At 42.7% G+C, this 22,279-nt stretch overlaps 1 protein-coding gene across 1 annotated transcript in view; it reads left to right on the forward strand.

The window, feature by feature from the left end:
- CNNM2 (cyclin and CBS domain divalent metal cation transport mediator 2) overlaps window positions 1-22,279 on the forward strand; it is a 125,440-nt gene that overhangs the window by 86,824 nt on the left and 16,337 nt on the right. Inside the window, exons 2-3 of the mRNA XM_009277833.2 lie at window positions 12,739-12,882; window positions 20,177-20,314. Coding sequence (XP_009276108.1) covers window positions 12,739-12,882; window positions 20,177-20,314 — 282 coding nt within the window. The remainder of the gene's footprint in view (window positions 1-12,738; window positions 12,883-20,176; window positions 20,315-22,279) is intronic.

Raw genomic sequence — 22,279 nt, forward strand, 5'->3', positions numbered from 1 at the left:
TTAGACCCATCTGTTTAAAAAAAAAAAACCAAACCCAGCAAAACCCATATATATATATATATACACACGTACATATATAAATGGCTGTGAATCTTTAGCTTTTCCAAACTCTCTCATGCCCCAGTCCTTGGATATTCTCCTGTGAACCACATACAGCGACACACATCCGTTCTGCTATTGTTAATATGCTAGATAAATACTGTTGTTTATACTATAGATTTAAGGGCAAGTACTCAGAGCCTAGTAGACTGGTTTTCTGGTTGGGGTTCGTGTTGATGTTTTTGTATGGGCATACCCAGAATGTTTGGATTTACAACTGGTCACGGAAAATAACAGTGAAGTGTGCATATGTATGTTGCGTGACCTAGTTGCCCATGTCTTTTCTAGCAGAAGTTAGAGCTGGTTTACTTCAGTGTTTATTGGGATGCAGAAGAATTCAGCTTAGGCCTAGCTAAAAAGAAACAAATCCAAGGCAGAAGTCACGACATTAGGACACCATTGCTCTGAGGCCATTTCCATGGTCAGAGGGATTTAGGGATGCAGGGGTGCTGGTATTGTGCACTGTCTGAGCGCTCTTAGTGTGGGCACAGATTTGTGGGAAAAGCTGTATGGGTTGCTTGAATTTTAATTCACCCTCTGCCCTCACAAGGGAAGCTAATTTGACCTGTGCCAGTGGGTTCAACCATGGTAACTGAGGTTGTTTCCCTAGCTAGTGGAGTTGTGCTTTACCCCGTAACTCTCATTGAAGTGTTGCAGAAGGAGTTGGGTACATCAGGTCAGTGGATCGTAGCCGTACATAGTAGATTATTCAAATGGACTCCTGTGAGCTCTTGCTGTCCTGAGATACCTTGATGCAATGCTATTACATGGTGTTAGTAGAAAAGTATGGGAGCCTAGGCTTAGATAAAATCATAGAGATGCTCTGACACACACATTTGCAAACAAGGTGAACAGTCTTAAAGAGACAATAGAGAACTGTCCCTTGCCGGAGGAGATTGAATGAAAAAGTGTTCTGCTTAGATCAAAAGCCCCGTTCCTTATGAGAAGCTACGCCACAAAGCTTGTTCTGGAGTAAAATTGTCAAAATAAACCAAGTCCCAGAAGTCAGTGATATTAAAGCTAAGTACTTAGGTCACTTGGGAGCAAATATGTTCAGATTCATTTTGGATGGGGCTAAAATAATGGTAGACACTTCTGCAGAATACCAAAGAAAACAGGGTTGGCTCCACTACACTTTCCCTGAGCTAAACAGGCAGATCATGAAAGAAATAGCATCCTGGCAGAATTCCTGTTACATCACTAAAATATCACATCTCTTCACTTTATGGTAAATATTTGACAGGAAGAATTTGAATAATATTGTAATGTAGGTATGAGTCGCATGTCATCCCCTGTCATCCACACCCAGCAGTTGGAAAGCTGTTGAGCTACCCTGATTTATGTGCCGTCTTTGAAATCATTTTGGCCTGAATTTTAAAATAAAACAACGAGCAGCCATTCCACTAATTCTTTTTATTGTCGTCTTGCTTCCTCAAATGCTGTGCTTAATGTCTCTGTCATTGGGTTAGGAAAATTGTGATAAATACTGTAGCAAAATATTTTAGTAAAATTTGGGGGCAGGTTCACCTGGAATAAATCAATGAGTTGCTTAAAAGAATAGTAAAGTAGACCTATGAAAGGCAGCTGCTGTTGGTTACTCATTATGGACTGTGGTCTCAGTTCCAAACTGATTTTCTTCACGATCTAGGTAGATCCTGTTGAACCTTAGTCTTCTGGAGTAAAGGAACTCTTTATCACAGCAAATCCAGTGGTGGCAAGTTCACAAATTCAGTCGCCTGCTTTAGACTCCTTTTCTCCTCTTCATTTTATCTCCAATGTCTTGTTGCTCAAGGGGCAAGGCTACCTCTTCACCTTATCTCCAGTTCTCTCCAGTGGCTATTGCTGAAAGAGCAAGGCTTTGCTGTCTTAACTGAGAGGTTTCCTTCCTCCTTCAAGAGCTCTGGATAAACTCAGCCTACCAGAGGGCTATGTAGGGTGGCCCAAAGAAACACTAATTAGATGGTTGTTCACAAATGGAAACTTTAAAAAGTTGCTTTATAAAGTCAGTAATTGAAAATATTCATAGTGTAATTGCCACAGAGATTGATCTTTGAAGTCTCCATTTCTAAAATCTGACCCAGTAATACCATTTTTGAGAAAATTAATCTTGCCTTGTGTGGATGGAAAGATGATGTTGTATTACTAGTTCACTTCAAAATCTTACATATATGAGTAATTGAAAACTCCTAGGAACAAAGCCAGTCATTCTACATTTGTTATTCAATAATATTAAGAATGCATTCAAATATACCATCAGTATTGTTACTCTTTCAAACAAGGCAGTTTACTGTAATCTTTCCTTTTCCTGGAGATGCTGAGTCAGCATTTGAACTAGTTCTTCTGGCCTCTTTGCCTGATAGGCTTTTAAAGTAACACGTCATCAAGGTAAAATCTACTTAAATCCTTAGCAAAATGAAAAACCACGTTTTTTCCCCTCTATACATTATTGTATTAGTATTTTGCAAAAAACCCTGCAGTTTGCAGGCAGTTAGGTATCTGCAATGCCCAGTTCTGAAATCACAGGTGCTCTTCTCTCTGTTGCTGTTGTGTCAGTTTCAGCACATCTTTGGGTGGTTTAAATGATTTCCCCCCCCCTCATATCGTAACTATTGATCTGTACGTGTTCTCGATGAAGAGGTGTGGGTCCAGGATTCAGCTCTGCTCTGTGCCGTTAGCTAAAATTGCACCAAAGCAAAGTGAAGATGATGCTGGCGGCGTCAGAAGGCTGGAAATAGTCGCTCCAGTTGAGGTTCTCTGATCCATGGCTTTGGATCTGTCTTGACACTTTGCTACGTTTAGATGTGCCGTACCTTTAGTCTTTAAAAGAGCCACTTTCCAGCCAGAGGATATTCCCCCCTTCCCATTGAATTTGCTGACAGTGTGAAACACAGTTCTGCGGCAGCTGTTCTTGCGTCATTACACCTCGTGGGACCTGACCCAAACAAAAAAAGCAGTGCGAGAAGAAGGTTGTGTTTCTTGTGCCTTCAAATTGCTGCGGTATCCTTTGTTTTCTGCTGAAGCAATTGGAAGTTGGTCTGTAATGGTGGCTGCCCCAGTGCGGTGCATGAATCGATGCGCCTCGTGTTACGTTTCGGAGAAACAAATGTACAGCATCAGAGCGTGAGTGCTCACATGGCCCCGATCCTGTGCTCGTGTGAAGTCAAGGTCACTGGCACTGGTTGTGTTTACAGGTGTGTTTATCCCGCAGCTTCGCTCGCTGTGAAAGTGCACGCATGTAAGTGATTCTGGGGTTGTATAAATCCTGCTGGGTGAAGGATGTTGTCACCAATTTAGAAAGTTAACAGGGTAGCTTTTCGTTAAGCTTCCTCTGGCTCCTGCCACAATATAAATTAGAAAGCCTTGCGCTGAGCTTGAAAAATCTGACGGTGCCATTGACCAGCCGGGGTTTTGAGCTGCTGGAATTGCAAACTGCATGTGATATAATGGCCTGAAGTAAAACAGGTCATTAAAATAGAATATTAATGATCTAAGATGTTGGTAACACAAGAACCCTTTTAAATTTATGTCCTAAATAGTGAGCTAAAAGTAAACTACAGGAGCTGATGATGGTAATAATAATAATAAAAAAAAGATAATTTATCCAGCCCCCAGTCCCTTTTTACAACCCACAGTCCCAAGATGCTGCGCTTCCTTTTCAGCTCATATGCTTTGCTCTCAGCACGGTTTAGGTCCTTATGTAAGCATGCTGGCCTCAGCTAACCTCCTCCTAATGTCCAAACATGTTTCTGTTGTGCCTTCAAGTACTTTACCTTTGTCGGATTTAAAATCTCATGGTGTAGATGCCAAAATCTAGAAGCTCCCCAAATTAAACTCAGTTTGTTCTAGGAATTGAGGGAGGCAGGATTAGAGGGAGGATTAGATCAGTAGGATTTTTAGCTGCGATGATACAGAACAAGGCTGTTGTTTCTGTTGGTGTCGTGTTTTGGTTACCTGAATGTCAAAGTCATTCGAGTTCATCGTTGCTTTGGGTTGACTTCTATTTTTGTTGCTCATAAACATCTCTTGATGTTCTTGGTTTTGTTTAGTGGTTTAACTGTTGGTTAGCAGAAGCAGCCTGTTGGACAGGTGGAGTGATGGAGGAGACTAACGAGGTGACAGTTTCTCTCCTGCGGCCTTATGAAGGGCTCAAGGAATTGTCCCCCCTTGGGTAGGTGAGAGGGAGGGAGGTGGGGTGGGCACAAGTCATAGCAGCAATGCAAAGCTACAGAAGGAGACACTGAACAGGCCACGGCTAAAGTATGCATCTCTCAAAAGAGATCTGCCCAGATTCAGCAGCAGGCCAGCACCCAGACCCCACCAGTGCCAGAATCCGGAACCTCGCTTCTCCGTCTGCTCGCTGCTGGACTGAGGTCTGGGGAGGACCTGGAGCTTTGAGTTTAGCAAACCCAAGGTTTTGCGCTCCCTCTGCTGGCTGCATTTTTGCTGGCTGGTGCTCGCTCTTCATCCCTGAAAGAATGCTGAAATCAGTGGGGACAATCTTGAACAAACAGGGAAGTAATAAAATTAGCATGGCTCCTTTTTAGGGTCCTTGAACACTAAGGAAAAAAGCCTTGTTGACCATGCTGTGGAGGTGCAAGTCAGTAAGGAGATGCATTTCTTACACTTCTTTCCAAAAGGTCATTACTTGCCTTGGGAAGTGGAGGCACAGGGGAAATCACATCAGCATAAGCCACACTTCAGTATCTTTTGAATCTAGTGTGGAAGACTTGAACCATGACCAAGAATGACTTCAGTATTCTGTTTCCTTGCCCTAAATTTTATCTGAATTTTTTGTTCTGCATTAGTCCAAATAGTGATAGGTCTCCAGACTCAATATTTTGTCTTCTCATTGTTGCCACCTCTTCTCTCAACTTTAGTTTGCTGCACTTCCTCAAGTGCTTCCTTGATTTGTTTTTTAAACTTCCAGCCTCTTTCTCATCTCGAGCCACCAGTGTCCTGATATCACAAACTTGTACTGAGGTTAGAGCCTCAGAGAGGTGTCAAAAACCGCTTTGCTTTTGGGAGAGTTTTCTCTCTCAAGTGTTATGTTTTTCATCTCTTCCTCTCCTACTTCGGATCCAGTGGATACTTCTCTAGGGCATTAGCTTCCAGTTTCAGGAAGCAGCTTGTGTTTGTCCATTTACCAGGCTGAAATCAGATGTCCTGGCCAACACTGAGAGCAGCCCAGCTAGTGGTGTGCATTTTACACCCCTGTGGACCCTGGTTATTGTCAGTCCCAGCCATATCCAGCCCAAATTCCCTACCAGATAAGGACTGCACGACTGGGAAGCATTGCCACACTGTCCATGGCAAGGGAATCATTATTAATGTTCAAGGAGTTTCTGAAACATTTCCCCTCTGCTCTTTAGTTTCACTCTTGCTGCCTGCCTATACCTGGTAATAGTTTTCCCTAAATGTTCTCACTTCTCCTGATTCTTCCCTAAGATTTCCACTTCGATAGCAGAGCTCTGAGTTGAAATGACCTTTTTTCTTCCTCTCAAGTTATTTCTGGTTCCCAGCTAATTTCTTGTACTCATGGACCTATGGTGACTTCTCAGCTTCTGATTTGAGTTTGTTGCCAGGTTCAGTTCAGTTGCATGTAAAGCTGCAGCAGGTAGCAGCTTTCTAGAGCTACGCTCTCGCTCTTAGAAGCAGCAGCAAAGTAAATTAAGTTTGACAGCGTGCTTCTCACCAAGGTCTGACCAGAACTCATTGAAGGGTAGGCAGCAGCAGTTGAGTTGGAGTGCCTACACTGAGTGATAGGCTGCTGGAGATGGAAAATGTTAGCTCATCGCTTCTCTTCCATCTGCCGCGGGGCAGTGGAGAATTATTGAGTCCTTTCTAGGAGCTTTGTCCAGTCGAGTTTTCAAAGTTGCAAGTAACTGAGCTTCTGCCATTTCCCTTGGGAAAGTATTCCTTACAAATACAATTCACTGTCAGGAAGTCATTCTGAAACTCTCCCTAATTTCTCCTTTTTTTGGTGTACTCCCACTAAAATGGGCTTTAACACAAAGAATCTATTTAAAGTGCTACTTTTTATTTTCCTGTGAAGGCTGATGTGGTTTCTAGTTAATGTTTGTACGAGACTGTAAGCTCTCCGGTTTAAAGGCGAAGAATCACCGTATTCCCTGTGGTTGCGCTGATACTTTCACTCGTTTCCTTGAGGGTCTGGATGAGTTTCATGTGGCTGTATTAAATGAATGTTAGATATCGGGTTCCCTTCCCAGATATATATTTAAAAAAAAGTGTGTTTTGCTGCTGAAAAGAGCAGGATCTAAAAAGCCCACTCTAAGTCTAGATTATGTTTGTGCAGAAGTTTTGGGTTTCTCTTGATTCTGTGAATGGTGTTGTGTTGTGAACCCAAAGGCAACATACACCAGTTAGTGGTGATGGTGGGGAGAAAGTAGCAGTCTGATTTCCCCATTGAAAATAATCAAAGTGCAAAAGCAAACAGCATGAATGCAAATTTCTGCTAGTAGAAGAGAGATTTAATGTCCTTGAACTGTGCTGCAGAAAAGAAATTTAGGAGAACAGTTGTTACTTGGGTATAATTGCTTGCAAGCCAGTGCTATTCTAGAGGGAGTTGTTTTTAATGGTTAAATTATACAACACATTTTAAAATTGATTGTTTTGCATAATGTATTGTTGAACCTGTGAATCTCACTGACAGACCAAATTGTTTACCTGTGTAGAAATCAGTCAAAACCAAAACAGTTGCATAAGAATAAACCGGGAGATTTTTCAGAAGCACAGATCGTTACGTAGCAAATTCAAGGGCAGCTAAACACCTCCTGGGATTTTTCTCCATGTCATTGTAGGCATATTAAACAGGTTATAGCTTAATGTTCCAGGGCACTCACCAACAGCAAATGGACTCAGATTACTGGTTTTAACAAAAATGGACTGGCCTGATTCTAGTTTTACCACAAAATGACTTAACAGGAATCTTCTGTTTTATAAATGTCTACCATAGCTTTGATTTAGCACTAATTTTTTTTGTTAATAAAAGGAACCTGAGGGCCTTTAGTGAGACCTGCTTCTTGCGTGGGGGAAATAACACATACAAATCTCCCCAGTTACTAAGTTCATAAACCTGCTTCTGCAGAAATAGAGGCATCTCTAGTTGCTTACTCATGATACAAGCTTATACATGTCACGTATAGATTGTTGCTCACTGCTCAGAGCCGCTGAGTTACACCTCTGCTGTTAGACCACTTACTTCCTGAGATCCCTCTTTTGCTTTAAAGCTATGCCAGCAGTATTACAATTTTGTGCAGTGTAGTCTGCTAGTAGTGTCATTTTGCTATTACTTTTGGTCACATAAAAGGCCATATTGTGGCATTCCAGATCAGTAAAACTTACTTGCTGTCTTTACATATCATCCTTTTGTACTGAAAATTTTGCAATTTTTTTAGGTTCCTAAGTAGAAATTCAGGAATGAAAAGTCAGAAATGAAGTTTGGGCTGGCACCTCAGTCAGGCCTCCCATCAAAGTCTCTTAGGATCACAGGATAATTTAGGAAGGGACTTCTGGAGGTCATCTGGTCCAGCCCCCTCTTTGGAGCAGGCTACCTTTGAAGTTGGCTCAGGTCACTGAGTTTTGAATACCTCCGAAGATGGAGATTTCACAGCCCCTCTGGGCCTCTGTTCCAGTGTTTGACCACCCTCATGAGGAACAAGTTTTCCTTATTTAAGGAGACTTTCCATTTTTGAAACTTGTGTTCATTGCCTCTTGTCCCATCAGTATCTAGCTCCAAGAAGAATCTAACTTTGTCTTCTCTGTAGCCTACTGAGGTACATAAAGACTTTTAAGACCCCTCTTTTAGCCTTTTCTTTGCAAGACTGAACCAATGCAGCTCCCTTGTGCATCGTGGGCTCCAGCCCCAGACCATCTTAGCATCCATCCACTGGAATTGCTTCAGTTTGTCAATGTCTTTCTTGTACTGGAGAACCCCAAACTGGACTCCAGTACTGCAGGTGCGGTCTCACAAGTGCCAAATAGAGGGGAATAATCCCTTCCCTTGACCTGCTAGCTGCACGTGTACTAATGTAGTCAGTATGCAATTAGCTTTCTTTGCTGCAAGGACAGACTGCTGACTCGTGTAGCTTGTCCACCAGGACCATGGAGACCTTTTCTGCAGACCCAGCCAGTCAGTCCCCACTACCAGTGCATGGGGGTTATTTTCTACCAGGTTCATGACTTTGCATTTGCATTTATTGAACTTCATAATGTTCCTGTCAGCCCATTTCTTCTGCCTGTGTGTCTGTGGGGAAGTGGCATGTGAGAGTGGGGTGGGTACAGCTCTATTCATATGGCAAAACTCTTCATGTTGGCAAGACCCTCTGCACTGACCAGAGCAGATGTTGGACTTGGTCAGATGTTTGCATCTCTAGTTTGAACTGCATGGCAATATTCTCAAGGTCCTTGCTCTAAACATATAAATGCCTCAGTTAGGATCAAAGGGTGAAAATTTTTTTTCCATATCTTTTTCAAGGAACGGTCAAGGTACTGTAAGAGAACCAGTATTTCAAGCACTTCTTCCAGTGCTTTTCTGCGTGGTCAGTCAGTCACATGGACTCCCAGGAGCTCATTCTAGGTTCACTGACTCATGCGGATTTCACTAAGCATCTTCATGTTTCTTAATTAGCTCAATAAATTAATCAGAAGTTGCGGTACAGAGCAAAATCCAAGCTGAGTGGCAAGATTTTGAGCAATGGGATGAGGCTGGATTTGCTTTTAACAAAACTCCTTGGTCTTTTAGTTGCCCGTGAATGTAACTGAGAGATTAGCATTTGTCACAACTTGTGTCTCAAGCCGTGTACACGTATAAGCTCCATAGGCTCTTGCTGATGTTACTGACCGTTGCTATAGATGGGGGAAGCTGAGGCAGAAAGCAAACGCTACCTGCCTATGGCCACAGAGGAGTTGTGGGTCAGAGCACTGCCCACAGTTCTCTCCTGGTGCTGCTTATTACGCATCACTCAGGTCATTTCTGCCTTTATCATCAGATCTGGTAGTGCTGCAGAGCTGCCTGTTTGCTAAATCTCATTGTATCAACACTTAAAACAAGTGATTAAAGAAAGATTAATGTCATAGATGTAGTGCAGTTAGAGACTGTGGCCAGAAAATCAGTGAAGTATAGAAATTATTTATATAATTTCCATGCACGCTTGCTCTCTCTGTTTGTGTTCTGCTTTCAAAGCCCTAGGAATACTATAGACAGTCCAGGTTTCTTTACCCGGACGTTTACTTTATTCAGCTCCTTGTTGGATATGCATTGTATGTCCTTAGCAGTGGAAAATACAGTTGAAACCTCTCTTTCCTGGTTGAATAAAATGGTATGACAAATACCAGTGGCCTGATAAAGTCTTTGAATAAAGCTGCAGCCAATTTCTATTTAAAACACTCGGAGGAGTCATTATTTTACTCACAGGCCACTTTTAAAGTTGGGCACGTGCTGTGTTGTGCTCTTTTATGATGTATAAAGAAGTCTTTGCACTCCTCTGGCTTTTCCTTTAGCCTTTTCTGCCTTGATTACTTCCATACGTGGAGGGTGTTTTGCAGTCATCTGTGCAGCAGTCTGAGAGGGCAGCCAGTCCGGGAATGGGTCTTCGTGGCACCTCCGTCACCAGCACCGATGCTTGTTCCACTGTCTGATGATTTCTGGCAAATTATTGGATCTGGATCAAAATTAACTTGCAAAGACCCAAGAAATGTAATTTTCAGATCTGGTCTGTCTTATCAAGTGACTGCATGAGCATTGGAGCCAATGCAAAGGAAGGAGAAGACTTTGGGAGCAAAAGGCAGCCTTTTAGAGGCACCCTGATGAGATTGGCTTAAATTCATCTGACCCCAGCAAAGCAATGGGTTCATGAAAGTCAGGAACAGGAAAAGAGGGAAGAAAGGTTAGTGTCAGCCTGTGTTTGGACAATTTATCTATTTTCGACAGATAAACTCTCTGCGACATACAGTTTTAATAATGAAGGTAGAGCTGAACTTCGATGCTATCCACCAAAAAGTCCAATGACATTTGAAACTATGACAGGTTTCAACGGTCTCGATATTTTGGGTGATAAATAAAAAAACTAAAAATCAGAGATTATGGCAGAGCCAGATAAAATCTTTCTAGCCTTCTTTTTCGTTGTAGAAAGTGCAAAATGTCCGATACCCATCCATAACTAATTCCTTATCGGCTCACTTTGCATAAGAGAGCAGTAGCTGGTACAGATTTTGGTCACTTGTCTCACATTAGGTACTGTTGGTCAGATCAGAGCACTGCGGCTGCTAAAATGGGGAGAGCGTAACATATTTTAGTGATCCTAAATTCTTGGTGGGGACCACCCCGGAGGAAAGGGCTTGTAACTGGTTTTGTGGCTGAAAGTCGCGCACAACTTCCCGTGGTATCACAGCCCCTCAGGTCCTTCCCCAATCCCATTTCCATAAATCTCTCCCATTGCTTGTAGATGTGTCCAGGACTCCACTGTTAGAAAGACTGTCCTTTTCAAAATGTAAAATTTTATCACCTAGTTCAGCTTTATCACAGGCAGTACAGAAGTGGAGGAGAAGGCTGTAATTTGGTGATTCTGATCAAAGCTGAAACACCGAGTTGATAGCATTGTTGTTTGTTTTTTTTATTTTACCCACTTGTACAGATCTGAGCACTCTTACCACTTACTAATGTGTGAGAACGGCGATCCTCGGGAATTAGCATCTGAATGAGCATATGCAAATGAGCTGCTCTGGTCTGTGATAGAAATGGTTCTTGAAGGAGTTATGCCTTTTGACTTGAAAGCAAATATACTAATATCTGAGCAGGCGCTGGGAAAAAAATTACAATATTTGGTTTGTCCGTGGGACATTTTTTGGTGCCACAGTTCTTCTTCAACATTGTTATATTGAAAGGATATAATTGGAGTAATACATTACAGGGGAACAGCAATGATAATAGTACTTAAATCTTTCATGTTTTTATGAAGTCACCTTTTTTTTTTTAAATGCTGTTCATCGAGCGGTAAAAAGAGCTGGAAGTCTTGCAAGGAATGCAAAGAAGTAAAACCTGGCACGGTGAAAGGCTTTCAGTATAATATGAATGTTGATCCTTTAAAATCACAAATCATCTTGCTATTAATTCACTGTAGAATAAAGTCTCCTCAAGATAAGACTCAGCAGTGCTGTGGAGTTGGTATTTAAAGTATGTCCATCTGCATCTAAACGAGTAGCTCCAAGACAATCAGATTATGCAGTAGTTACTTTGGTGAGAATATCGCCTAAGTGGAATGGAAACTTCATTTTGAGTCTAATATTAGACCCTGCTTTGGAAAATTCCTTTTAAATGATCACAAGCTGGGAATAGCAAAAGAATTTAACTTTCGACAGACAGCATTCACCAAGAATTTGTTTTTAACTGCTTATGTTGGGTCCCTGGGAAAGCAGATGTGAAAAACTTACCAAAGTGAATTGACTTGACCTGATGCAATGTTTATATCAGTAGTTGATAAGTTTTCCTCCCTCATCTAATTTGTTCGGGATATTTTCATTCTTTAAGCATGAGTAAGTCTGGGTTGGAATAGTTTAAATGCTTGTTAGTCTAATAATCTGAATCTTAAAGCATGCAGACATTATTGCCTATAAAGGGGTCTAAGCAAAGTTGAACTATTTTGGTTATCTTCCACGGATGGGGATAAGTATCGTTTCTGAGACTAGCAAAGAGGAATGTGAGACAACGTTGCTTACCTCCTGGTAGTTCAGGAAGCATATTGGTACCTGCGCTATTTATACTTCAAAACGCCACTTGCATTTGGTGAACCTTTTGAATGCATGTTACTTTTTATGCAGCTTTACAAAGGACCGGCTTTCGGTGGCAGCTAGGGAAACTGGCAACCAAGGATATCAAAGTGGATTCGAAGGGTCATGATACTATTATTATTCCTGTGGCAGAAAGGACTTTAGGAATTATAGAATACACTGTGAATGATGCACAGCTCAGGGATCTTTAGAGCCACTAGTATATCTCATCTTAGCTTTTCTCTTTGTTGATCAGACACTGTCACTTTGAATATTTTTTATTAATTAATTCCTAAATAAGCCCCCCCCCCCCGAACATGTCTAAATAAATTATTTTTGAGGGAGGGAGGAGAAAAAGAGAAACTCATGGATCGGGCTGACCTCTTCTCCCCAACTCTACCCTGTCCACGTGCTTCTGTGGTTTGGCCATTGTTGCTGTTGTTTCCAAGCTTGAGGAGAACATCTACGGGAGCTTGCTGCAAAGGAGGGCTCCAGCCTGGCCTTCCTCTGCCAACGCATGAGACAAGAAGTGGAGCAACCGTCAACAAGATAATATAATGAATTCAATGCCAGGGTGACGGTTTCACTGGGAAAGACATTAGAAAGAGAACACTGATCTCTTTAGCTATTCTCCTTTAGTGTATTAGGTGGATTTATGTGACCCAGCAATTCATTTCTCAGACAGAAATCAAATTATGATTTTAAGCATCTGTTAAACTTTGCCTCTTTTTTCATGAAGCCTGTCATGAACCTTTTTGTCTTTTTATTTATACCTGTGTGTCTGTAATTCTGCTATAATTTCTGATCTTTCAGGAATTTCTAAAATGTCTAAATTGCTGATCTGTCTCCTTGCAGGCAAGTCTCACCTGGCTATAGTACAAAGAGTAAACAATGAAGGAGAAGGGGATCCTTTTTATGAAGTCCTGGGAATTGTCACTTTAGAAGATGTGATTGAAGAGATCATCAAGTCTGAAATTCTGGATGAAACAGATCTATACAGTGAGTAGAAATATTTGCACTTTGTTTATAGATGGGAGGGAAGACTCCATCCAGCAGCAGTTTTGTTTAATACCTGTGTTTTGAGAGATGTTAAGTTGCTGATTTAAAATCTCAATGGTCAAATGACCTGCAGATCCCTCAGATGGTCGAAGTAATTTTTGTTTTTGCAGCATGGGCACCTCACATACAGCATAAAGGGGTATTAATTCAGAAACAGGACAGGTTTCTTTATTTGACCTTTCCATCAAGAAGGTTTGCATCTGCAGCAATCTGGTCTCTCCTGCTAGCTGTTCTCCACCACAGTGGCCTTGTTAAACCTTTTTGTTACAGTGCTCACGACCCCCCACATTTTCCCCTAACCTCTCTCTGCCTCAAGGGCCTGTAGTCCATGTACTACCGTAGTTTAGCAAGAAGGCAGGCAAATACCATGCCCTCAAGGAAGGGGAATGGAGTCTCTTTAGAGTGTCTCTGTTGCTCATTCAGAAAACCTGAGAATGGAAATTCTTCAGGGCTGAAAACCAGCATGTCCTAAATGACTCCTCTTTTTATCACTCAGTACAGCTCCTTCCTTCCTTTGTGTTAACATATGTTGAGGGAGATGATGCTGCAGCTCAACCATTACCTGGGACTTGAGAGATCTGGACTCTTTTCTTTCCCATTTTAGAGTTTGTCTGGTCTTTGGCCAATTGCCTAAAGTGTCTTTGCTTCTCTTCCCATCTGCACAATCTGTGCTGTGCATATGGGACTTCCTTTCTGTCATTCTTCATCTGTCTTATCTGTGCTTTGATCACTTGCCGGCAGATGCTATTTTTTACTATGTGTTCACGTGTAGCACAAGGATGTCTCTAGATTCTATTGTAATAGAAATAGTAATTTTAAATATCTTTAACACTGTTCAGCTGTCCTTTGCTTTCTTTTTCTTTCCTCATGAAAGAGATCTGAATGTTTCTACAGCATCTTCCTGAGGCCAATGCAAGCATCCTTTAGCCTCCCTTCAAGCCAAATGCCAAATGAGCACTTTACACTGTGGGATAGACATACTTCTACTTTTCCTAATAGATTGTTATTGCCTGAACTACTTTCTGTAGCTGGTCAGTATTTTACCAGTATTTGTGTGTCCAAAGGTTCATGTAAATCACAGTTGTGTTTTACGATATGCTAAACAGTCTAATTACTATGCAAATCACAGAAGTCCGGTTAGTATTGATTTCTTTTCATACCTTCACCAATGAATTGTTGGGCTAATCAGTTACAACATAATGCTTTTACAGGGTGAATTCAGACTTTCTCTTATACTCCAAAAAGATCCTATCTTTGTCTCATCACCTTTGAGATATTTCCGTGTTTCTACAAGTGAAAAGACATTGCATATACTTTTCAATGTTTTTTTTCCCCTTGTTTGTTAAGAGAAACCACATAGATCATGCTGTGTTGTTCTTCAGGACAAAAAAAGCTTTGACCATTAATAGCATGTTAGAGGGCAAGGAAATGAGAATTTAATTTTACTACCTGAAGACTTCCTAGATTGACAAAATAGAGCTGGTGAGCATGAGTTCATTTGAAACTCTCCTTCCTGGGAAGGTTTTACTGTTGAAAATTCCTGGTTCAGAACAGGAGGGAAACTTCACTTCCTAGGCTTCCTGGAGGATGCAGGAAATTTTTTGGGGTGACCTTCTATGTACCATGAAGATGAACTTCTAGTTTCTTTATGAAGCGCTGGAGTTCATTCCACTGTTTAGACTGAAGGAAACTCTAGCAATAAGGGAGAGATCAGAAATCTGGAGAAGCTGCGAGGATCACAGAAAATGTGATAGGTTTTGGATTTGGGCAGATTGATGTGCTGTAACCACTTCCAATTAGTGTAGTGATGGGAACGTGCTTTGGGTTTACTGAAGGTACCTTATTGTCCACGATATGTTAAGGCAGCTCGTTTTTGATGTTGATATCAGTGTGTCAGTGCTAGTAACCCCATCTAGTACTAGAGTTCTCTGATGCTGTTCGTTATAAGACCAAGCTGGCTTGCTCAGCTCAGACCAAGAAACCTTTGGACTGATTTGCTCTGTGCTAGGTGTTTACTTAAAAGTAGACCTTACAAAAAATTTTGGCAGCGTTGTTAAGCCTTTGTTCTGAAGTTTTAAAAATGTTTTGTTTTGCTTTGATGGAAACTTGAAATTTGATGAAATGGCTGACCTTGGTGTTGGAGCTGTGCCTTTCTGCTGTTTCCATGAAAATCCATTTGAACTGTGTTAGGGTAGAAGCAATTGTATATTTACAGTTTTTGCTGAAAGTTGCTCTCACTGCTGAAACTCTGCAGCTGAATTTCTCGAGGGTTGCGTGCCCAATAAATGTGTGGTATTTCTTCAGATTGCTCTAGTCTGCTATGTCTTATGGCTTGCAGAGATGTTGGGAGCAAGGAGAAGAAGACGAGAGCAAGAAAAATTGTTAAAGATGTCTGACCTATCAAAATCTGGATAGACTGAGTACTTCTGAGCATGAGACTTTGTATTGGGGATGCTGATGGGGTGGAGAGAAGAAGTTTCTGTCATGACACAGGTAGGCTCTGACTACGTCTCAGCCAGTGTCACGATGAAGAGCTGTCAGTGTATTTGGCTCTTAGCATTAGAAAGTTGGAGCATTTTTTCATGATTGACGCAGTACAGGAATCTGTCCTGCACTCCCATGGCCCTAGCCGTGGTGGGAGAGCATTTCTCAACCTTCTCAGAGGCCCAAGAGAGAAAACTCTATGTTCTGCATTGGTCTCAGACTGCAGAGTCTGCTTGAGGAACATGTTCACCATTCTGACCCGGGTTTGACTGGTGGCCTGTCTTACTTAGCTCTTTCTAATTGAAGATGCATTTAGTTATCCCCTTAGTGCAACTGGAATGCTGCTGTTTTTCACACAGACAGATTCAGAGAGGGTTTGCCCCACGTAAAATCTGGGATTTTTCTACAAATGAAATACCTTAACACACCCTTGTGCACGTGTTCTGCATGTTGCGGATAAATAGTCTGGTTGTAAGCATCAGCTTACATTGCATTTTTACGTCCTCACCCACGTGTTGTTCAGCAGTCTGTCTCAGTGAATACGACCCCTGGCAAGCCCATGCTGCAGGGGTGTTCGGTGCCAGGCCATGGGGCACATTTGTTACAGAGCTGCACTGCTACAGCTGCAATAGCTTTCACCTAATAATTTTTTTTTAGCCTTGGCAAGTGAACTTCCCTGAGGGGAAGACCACATCTTACCCGAACATTCCTATTTCTAAACAGCTGTCAAAACAGGTATGTTAAATATATGTGCTAGTAAACTCTTTTTAAACCCATTTAAACCGCGGAGCTACGGGAATAAAAATTGTTTGCCCCAATAAGTATTTCCACTGTCATCCAGTGAAAGTGCAGCAACATAGAAAAGGTTGTGCAACACCGATTTGTCTGGCAAGACCTACAGATATTGGCATGGTGTACATCAGCATCCTACTCCAGGAGAGCAGAGCTTTGTGTAGCTGGAATCTAATCTTTAGATATACCAAGGTGGTTGCCACCTGTTAGAAAATGATGGTTTTACCTTGTTGGCCATTAGGACTGTGGACTTGCTAACCTTCTGCTGTCTAGCACTGGTAGGCTACAGGAGCTGCATCCTTACGGGAAGCTATTTTAGGCTGTTTAAGAGCTTCAGGTTTAGTCCTGCTGACTTTCTGTCAGTTGCCAAAATGTGTGTAATACACAGGGCAACCTGGTTTTCCCAGCTAGGGACAAAAAGAACTGGCAAAACTAACTTAGTTAAACCTTTCTTTTAAAATGAAACAAACTCACAGGCTTAAGAAGATCTGTGCGGTGTGTGGGGCATAGGCTATCAGCCTGGGTGTGTGCACCAATGTGGGGATGAGAGAGAAGGGGACGTGGGGTGTGTGCTGAGTGAGACTCTGGCATCTACCTCTGATTGCCTTGGGCTGGGCATCCTGGTACTGAGTATGGGCACAGGGTCAGTGAGTCTAGTCCTCTGGGAATTGTACTTACTTTTCCTGAAGTATCTTATACATACACATCTCAAGCAGTTGCTTGTCTCTGTCCTTGTACAGTTCTTGTGTGCCAGACAGAACTACGCTTCCATTTGATAAAATATTTTTGTCCTCATTCTCTTGTCTGGAGCTCACTGCAGATGTCTACTCTGTCCTAAAGACAAAAGGACAACAAGGAGCACAGGAAGAGAACAAGAACCTTCCCAGAAGATTGTCTGGGTGCATTTGCAGTGCCCATCAGCCTGCTGCCTGCCTGCCCACCCAACTGAATGGGTGATCTGAGGTTTGGACTCCCTGTTCCGTAGCTGTCTGCAGTCCAAGCTGGCTCCTTCAAGTAAATTCATGCAATCATTTGTGGTGTTCTGCATCAGGCCTGGAAGTTCTCACCCTCTTCTTGGGTTCTCTCCATCAGCCCAGGAACTCACGGTTAGCCTTGCTGCCTTTGAAGGAAAAGTCTAAATATTCCCAGAACCTACTGAAGGTAGTTGCAATATTTGTTGATATCTCACCAAAAGTTATACTGAGGGTATCCTTCCTGTCACATTGTTCATGTTGCAGAACCAAACAGCGTCACAGCACTCTGTAAGCAGAGATCGCTTCAGCATGCCAAGATAACTTCAGTGCCCAGGTCTCCATCTCACTTACTGTAGAAAGGACAAACAGGAAATACCTGGTCCAGATTCATTTACTTCTGTCACCGTCCAATCCTTGGTTCCTATGTCTTACAAGAAGCTCAGAAGTTGTTTGGATAGCGAAGAACAATTAAGACCATCCCTTACAAAAATAAGCCAAGATAATGGCTTTAAGCCGTATGGCTCTGCTCTCACTGTGTAACGTTTTTCTTGGGGTAAGGTTTCTGGACAAGCTGCCAAGGAAACAGTAGGAGGAGTTGAAATCACCTATCATTTGATTAAGAGCCTGGGTCTCTTACCTTGATGACTGATGCAGACAGAAAGATTTAAGGTATCCTCCCATGGTGTGATGCTGGCCCTGTTTTCACGTACCAGAAGTGCAGTGTGAAGCCTGTGGTGGTACAGCTCATTCACAGGAGAAATACAGAGATGCTTTACTGCCCCGCTGAAGAGACGTTTCCCTGTCCCAGGGCCAAAACTTGTACTCGTGGTGATTTTTGCCTCCCTGAAGACAGCAATGACGGAGCTCCTTGTGAGAAAGCATCTCAGCCACAGCATTGTAAAAAATACCATTCTCTGAGCTTTTCAGAAAAAGCACAATTTCTATTCTTCTTACCTCTTACAAGAGGTAGGACCTAGTGAGAGTTTCTGGGGGACTTTTCTCCTATTCACTTTCTATTGCTTTAGTATCCATCTTTCCTTTAACTGCAAGTACAGATAAGGTCTGTCTCAGACTATATTCCTAAGGCAGGGATTGTTTCTAGTCTGTAACCACTCCCTTGGGTGGTTTCTATTCCTGCTTTTGGAAGAGAAACTGCAGTCCCCGATGTAGTCCAGGTACTGGGTAAAGTACTACTAGGGTAAGAGGCTTCTGGTTTCAAAGAAGAAAAAGGGCATGGGTTGTCATCATTCTTCTCCATGTGCTTGGGAACAAGTATCTCAAATTTTCTGATTTGCACTGCTCACAGAATGAGCTTTAGATATACACAGTAGATACATTACTATCAGTACAGTATTGCTGTTGAGTCTGTGATAGTCTTATAGTGGAGGCTTGTCCATGGGAAGTTGAGGATCTAAGTGTATTCATATCTAAAAGGCTAGGTGACTTGGGAAAATTTTTCTAGACATCTGTTAATTACCAGTATTGTAATTTCCAAGTCCCAAACTCAACCGCTCTGAACCTTATGTAGTCTGTAGCATATATTTGGACACCTACAGGACTCCAGATCTCAGTGGCTTCCTTGCTATGGTACCTCACTTTAATCATCTTTGCATGCATAACCCAAAATCTGGCAACAGCTACCTGGGAGTATGCGTGAGGTTTCACAGGGTTAGCTTCACCTGCACGTCTTTGTGTGCTTGCCCGGATTCTCTGCAGTGAATCAATGTACCAGAACTGCCTGTGGTCCCTCAAAAGTCTATTCATTTTAAAGCAATGACTAGGGGTCTGATAGACAAGTAGCCATAGTGTTTTCAGTATCTTTCCCCACTAAGGCCCTAGAACCTGAGCCATGCCTCCAGTCTGAGGGGCTCACAGTAATTGCCTGCAATATACGGTGGAGCTTAGAGCTGTCTGACAGCATTCTGCTGCTTATAGCCAATGCCACCTTACGCACTCTGTCAGCAGAGAAGAGCAAGACCCTGCCATCTGAACAGAGACCTCTTCTCCCTGGAATTGATGTATACCGTACCCCAACATGCCTGTAGCTCTGTGCTGACCTGGTTTCCTAGACATTTTGGCAGATTAGCTCAGCAGGTGGATGGTAATAGCTGGGTTGTTTGTGCCTCTGCAACTCCATCTTTCACGTTGTCTTTCACAAATGGGGATTCCCTACCACAGACACTGTTTTAAGACACAGACGAACCAAGTAGCAAGTATTTAGCTGAATAAAGGACAGGCATCCAGGATCACTAGCAGGCAAATTCCCATATCTGAACTCCTGAAGCTACTCTGTACTTCATTCTGGCTTTAGTGCCTGTAAAGCAGCCAGAGATTCCCACCTCCAGGCTGTACACCTTGCCAGCCTTTGCTGAAGTTTGGACAGGACAAAAGAAACTGCATGCACTAGACATTGGGAGTTACTTGGACCAAAGGCATGCAGATTTTGCCAAAGCTGTGAAGAGTCAGTGAAGCCATGGTACAGCATAAGAAATAGGTCATTGTATATTTAGTCTGTGTACTTGCTGGGAATTTCCTAAGGAATGTATATGAAAAAAGTAGCTATCACAGATATTCTTGTAGAACAACACCTTTTGATCATTAGTAACACTGAGCAGGACTCCTCCTCCCCACCTAGAAATGTGCACGCACCATATGTGTAATATGCAGAGCTGCTCTACAATTAGATGTTTGCAAGCAGAGACTTTCCCCTCATTGAAGTGACAGAGAAGTGACAGAGACCGTGGGTGCCTGGCTCTGCAGGACAGGGGCTCACGACCAGATGAGCCCGCAGCACAGCTCGCTGGTTGTTTCTGGTTTGTGCTGCATGCCGATGAGCAGGGCTTTGCGTGTACTGCAGAGGGGTTTGTCTGCATCCTGTGCTCTGGGTGGCCATCCTGACTGACTCCATCCAGCGCGGTTCGTGTTGGACCCTATTCTAACAGAAATCGCTTCCTTCCTTTCTTTTCCCACCCTCCCTTCCCCAGCTGATAACAAGACGAAAAAGAAAGTAGCTCATCGGGACAGGAAGCAGGACTTCTCTGCCTTCAAGCAGACAGACAGCGAGATGAAGGTTAAAATATCACCGCAGCTCCTCCTGGCAATGCACCGGTTCCTGGCAACAGGCAAGTGCGGGTTATCTTTTTTTGCGATCATGCCAGAGCCTCGGAGGCAGTTTGTCAGCAAAGGCTGGTGAGGTGGGTGGGACAGTGCAGGCGGGAAGGGAGGCTGGATTGTGGGGTGACAAATAATGCCACTGTTGTGTTTTTCTTTTTAAATTCTCTCCTCTCCTGTGTTCAGTGTCGGCATGAACCCTCTGAGACATTTACCAGGGGTGGACCAGTAACTTTAAATTGGTCTGAAAGGTAAGGATGAATGCCAAGTGCCGCACTGCATGTCTAGAGTCCGTCAGATTAACGACTAGCAAGTACACCCCATTAGGAAGAGCTCAGGGAACAAACCAAAGAGGACTCGATACCACTGGCCAGCTGACTGTAATTGCACTCTGGCGCCTTCTCCAGAAAGAGATGCTGGACTTTTTGCAGGAAGGTCTAAACCTGTTCCATGAGACTTTTTGACTCCAAGTGAAAAACTCTCCTGACACATTTAATGCAGACTGCGCAGGCGGTTGAACTGTACTTTTAAAAATGGATTTCTGGCTGGCTTGTGTGACCTCCGTTGATGACTTCAGGTTTCAGAGGACAGTTGTCTCCATCCCAGAACTCCTTGATGTTTTAGCCCTTGGGTGGGCAGTCTGGCAGAGAGGCCAGGGCCTTGAATGGTTTCTTGCAGCTGATACTGCCTTTCGTCGTAAACTTGGTCCCTTCACCTCAGAGATGAGACCTGTTAACAGGAGAGCTTGTGGAAAACATACCTTCCTATTGCTCGTGCTGTCTCTCTTTGACATAAAAAGACTTCTCACATGCAGGCCTTTCAGATGGGCATCTTTCACTGCTATGTTCAACATATACTCATGGGTTGAAAAATGATAAAGTTGTTTTGTCTCAAGTTTGCCAGCTCCAGTTGGAATTAGTACTTCCCCTCCTCTAAGATGCAGTAACTGCCTGCCTAGATGCTCCTAGTCCGCCTTCATGCTTTATTTTGCCCCTGTGACTTGAAAGAAACATGTACGTGATCGGTTATCACATCTCAGCTGAGGGGCAGTAATTCCTTAAAAGGCTTGAACTCCTACGGCTCATGTGCACGTGAGCATGTCCTTGGTGAAAGGAAGCAGTTCAACAGGAAGATGCGGATTTAACAGCAAGCAAGGCGTTGTTCATGTAGTGGTACAAGACTTGGTGGAGTTCCCTAAACACCTGCTCAACAGACATAGTCTTACAGTGCTGCTTCTCTACTTGTTTTGTGGATGAAAGGATTGTGTAGCTTAAATCCAGGTCTGTCTGTGAAGCCACTGCTAAATAAGATGAAAGCTACAGTTTTGGTTTCTCTGTTCTAAATTGAGAATAGTATCTTTAGCAGATGAAAGGTACTGGGTCATTAACAGTCCTGTTCTGAAATGAGGTGTTAGGAAAGCTTATCAATTTGCATGTGTAAATCTCGACGTCCCTGGCTTAACTCTCCCACACAAGGATGAGCTTTTCCACTTCAAACAGCTCCTGTTGGGAACACTGAAGAGCAAGTGGATAGGGGATGTGTTCTGTGTGTCAGGCATTAATCCCACATGGTTTGAACTGACCTGCACTGTCTCTCACTTTGAGTAACTCTTCCCATATGAACCGTGGCAGTCCCAATTGTGTCTTTGATTTATGTAGAGCATCTATCTAGAGCAACTTTCTAGGCCCCAAACAGTGACTTTTTTTTTTAGAAAAAGTGCAATAAATGCAGTAACTTTAATATGTTTTGAGGAAGGAGAAAACCAAATTCAAAGGTTCTGTGCCCCAATTGTAAAGCTCTTCCATTTATACAACTCTCCAATGAACGTATACAACTGTGACTGAACTCTCAAGAGGGCAAGACTGCCTTTTTCTTTTCCCTTTCAGATGAAGACATGGTTTTTGGTTGTTTTGAAAAATACGTCAGTACTGAAAGTTGGGGCGTTCCTGGTTCCCCCCCCCCCCCTCCCAATAAAA

The sequence above is a fragment of the Aptenodytes forsteri genome, unplaced genomic scaffold, assembly GCF_000699145.1.
Source record: "Aptenodytes forsteri isolate BGI_AS27 unplaced genomic scaffold, ASM69914v1 Scaffold15, whole genome shotgun sequence".
Classification (NCBI taxonomy): domain Eukaryota; kingdom Metazoa; phylum Chordata; class Aves; order Sphenisciformes; family Spheniscidae; genus Aptenodytes; species Aptenodytes forsteri.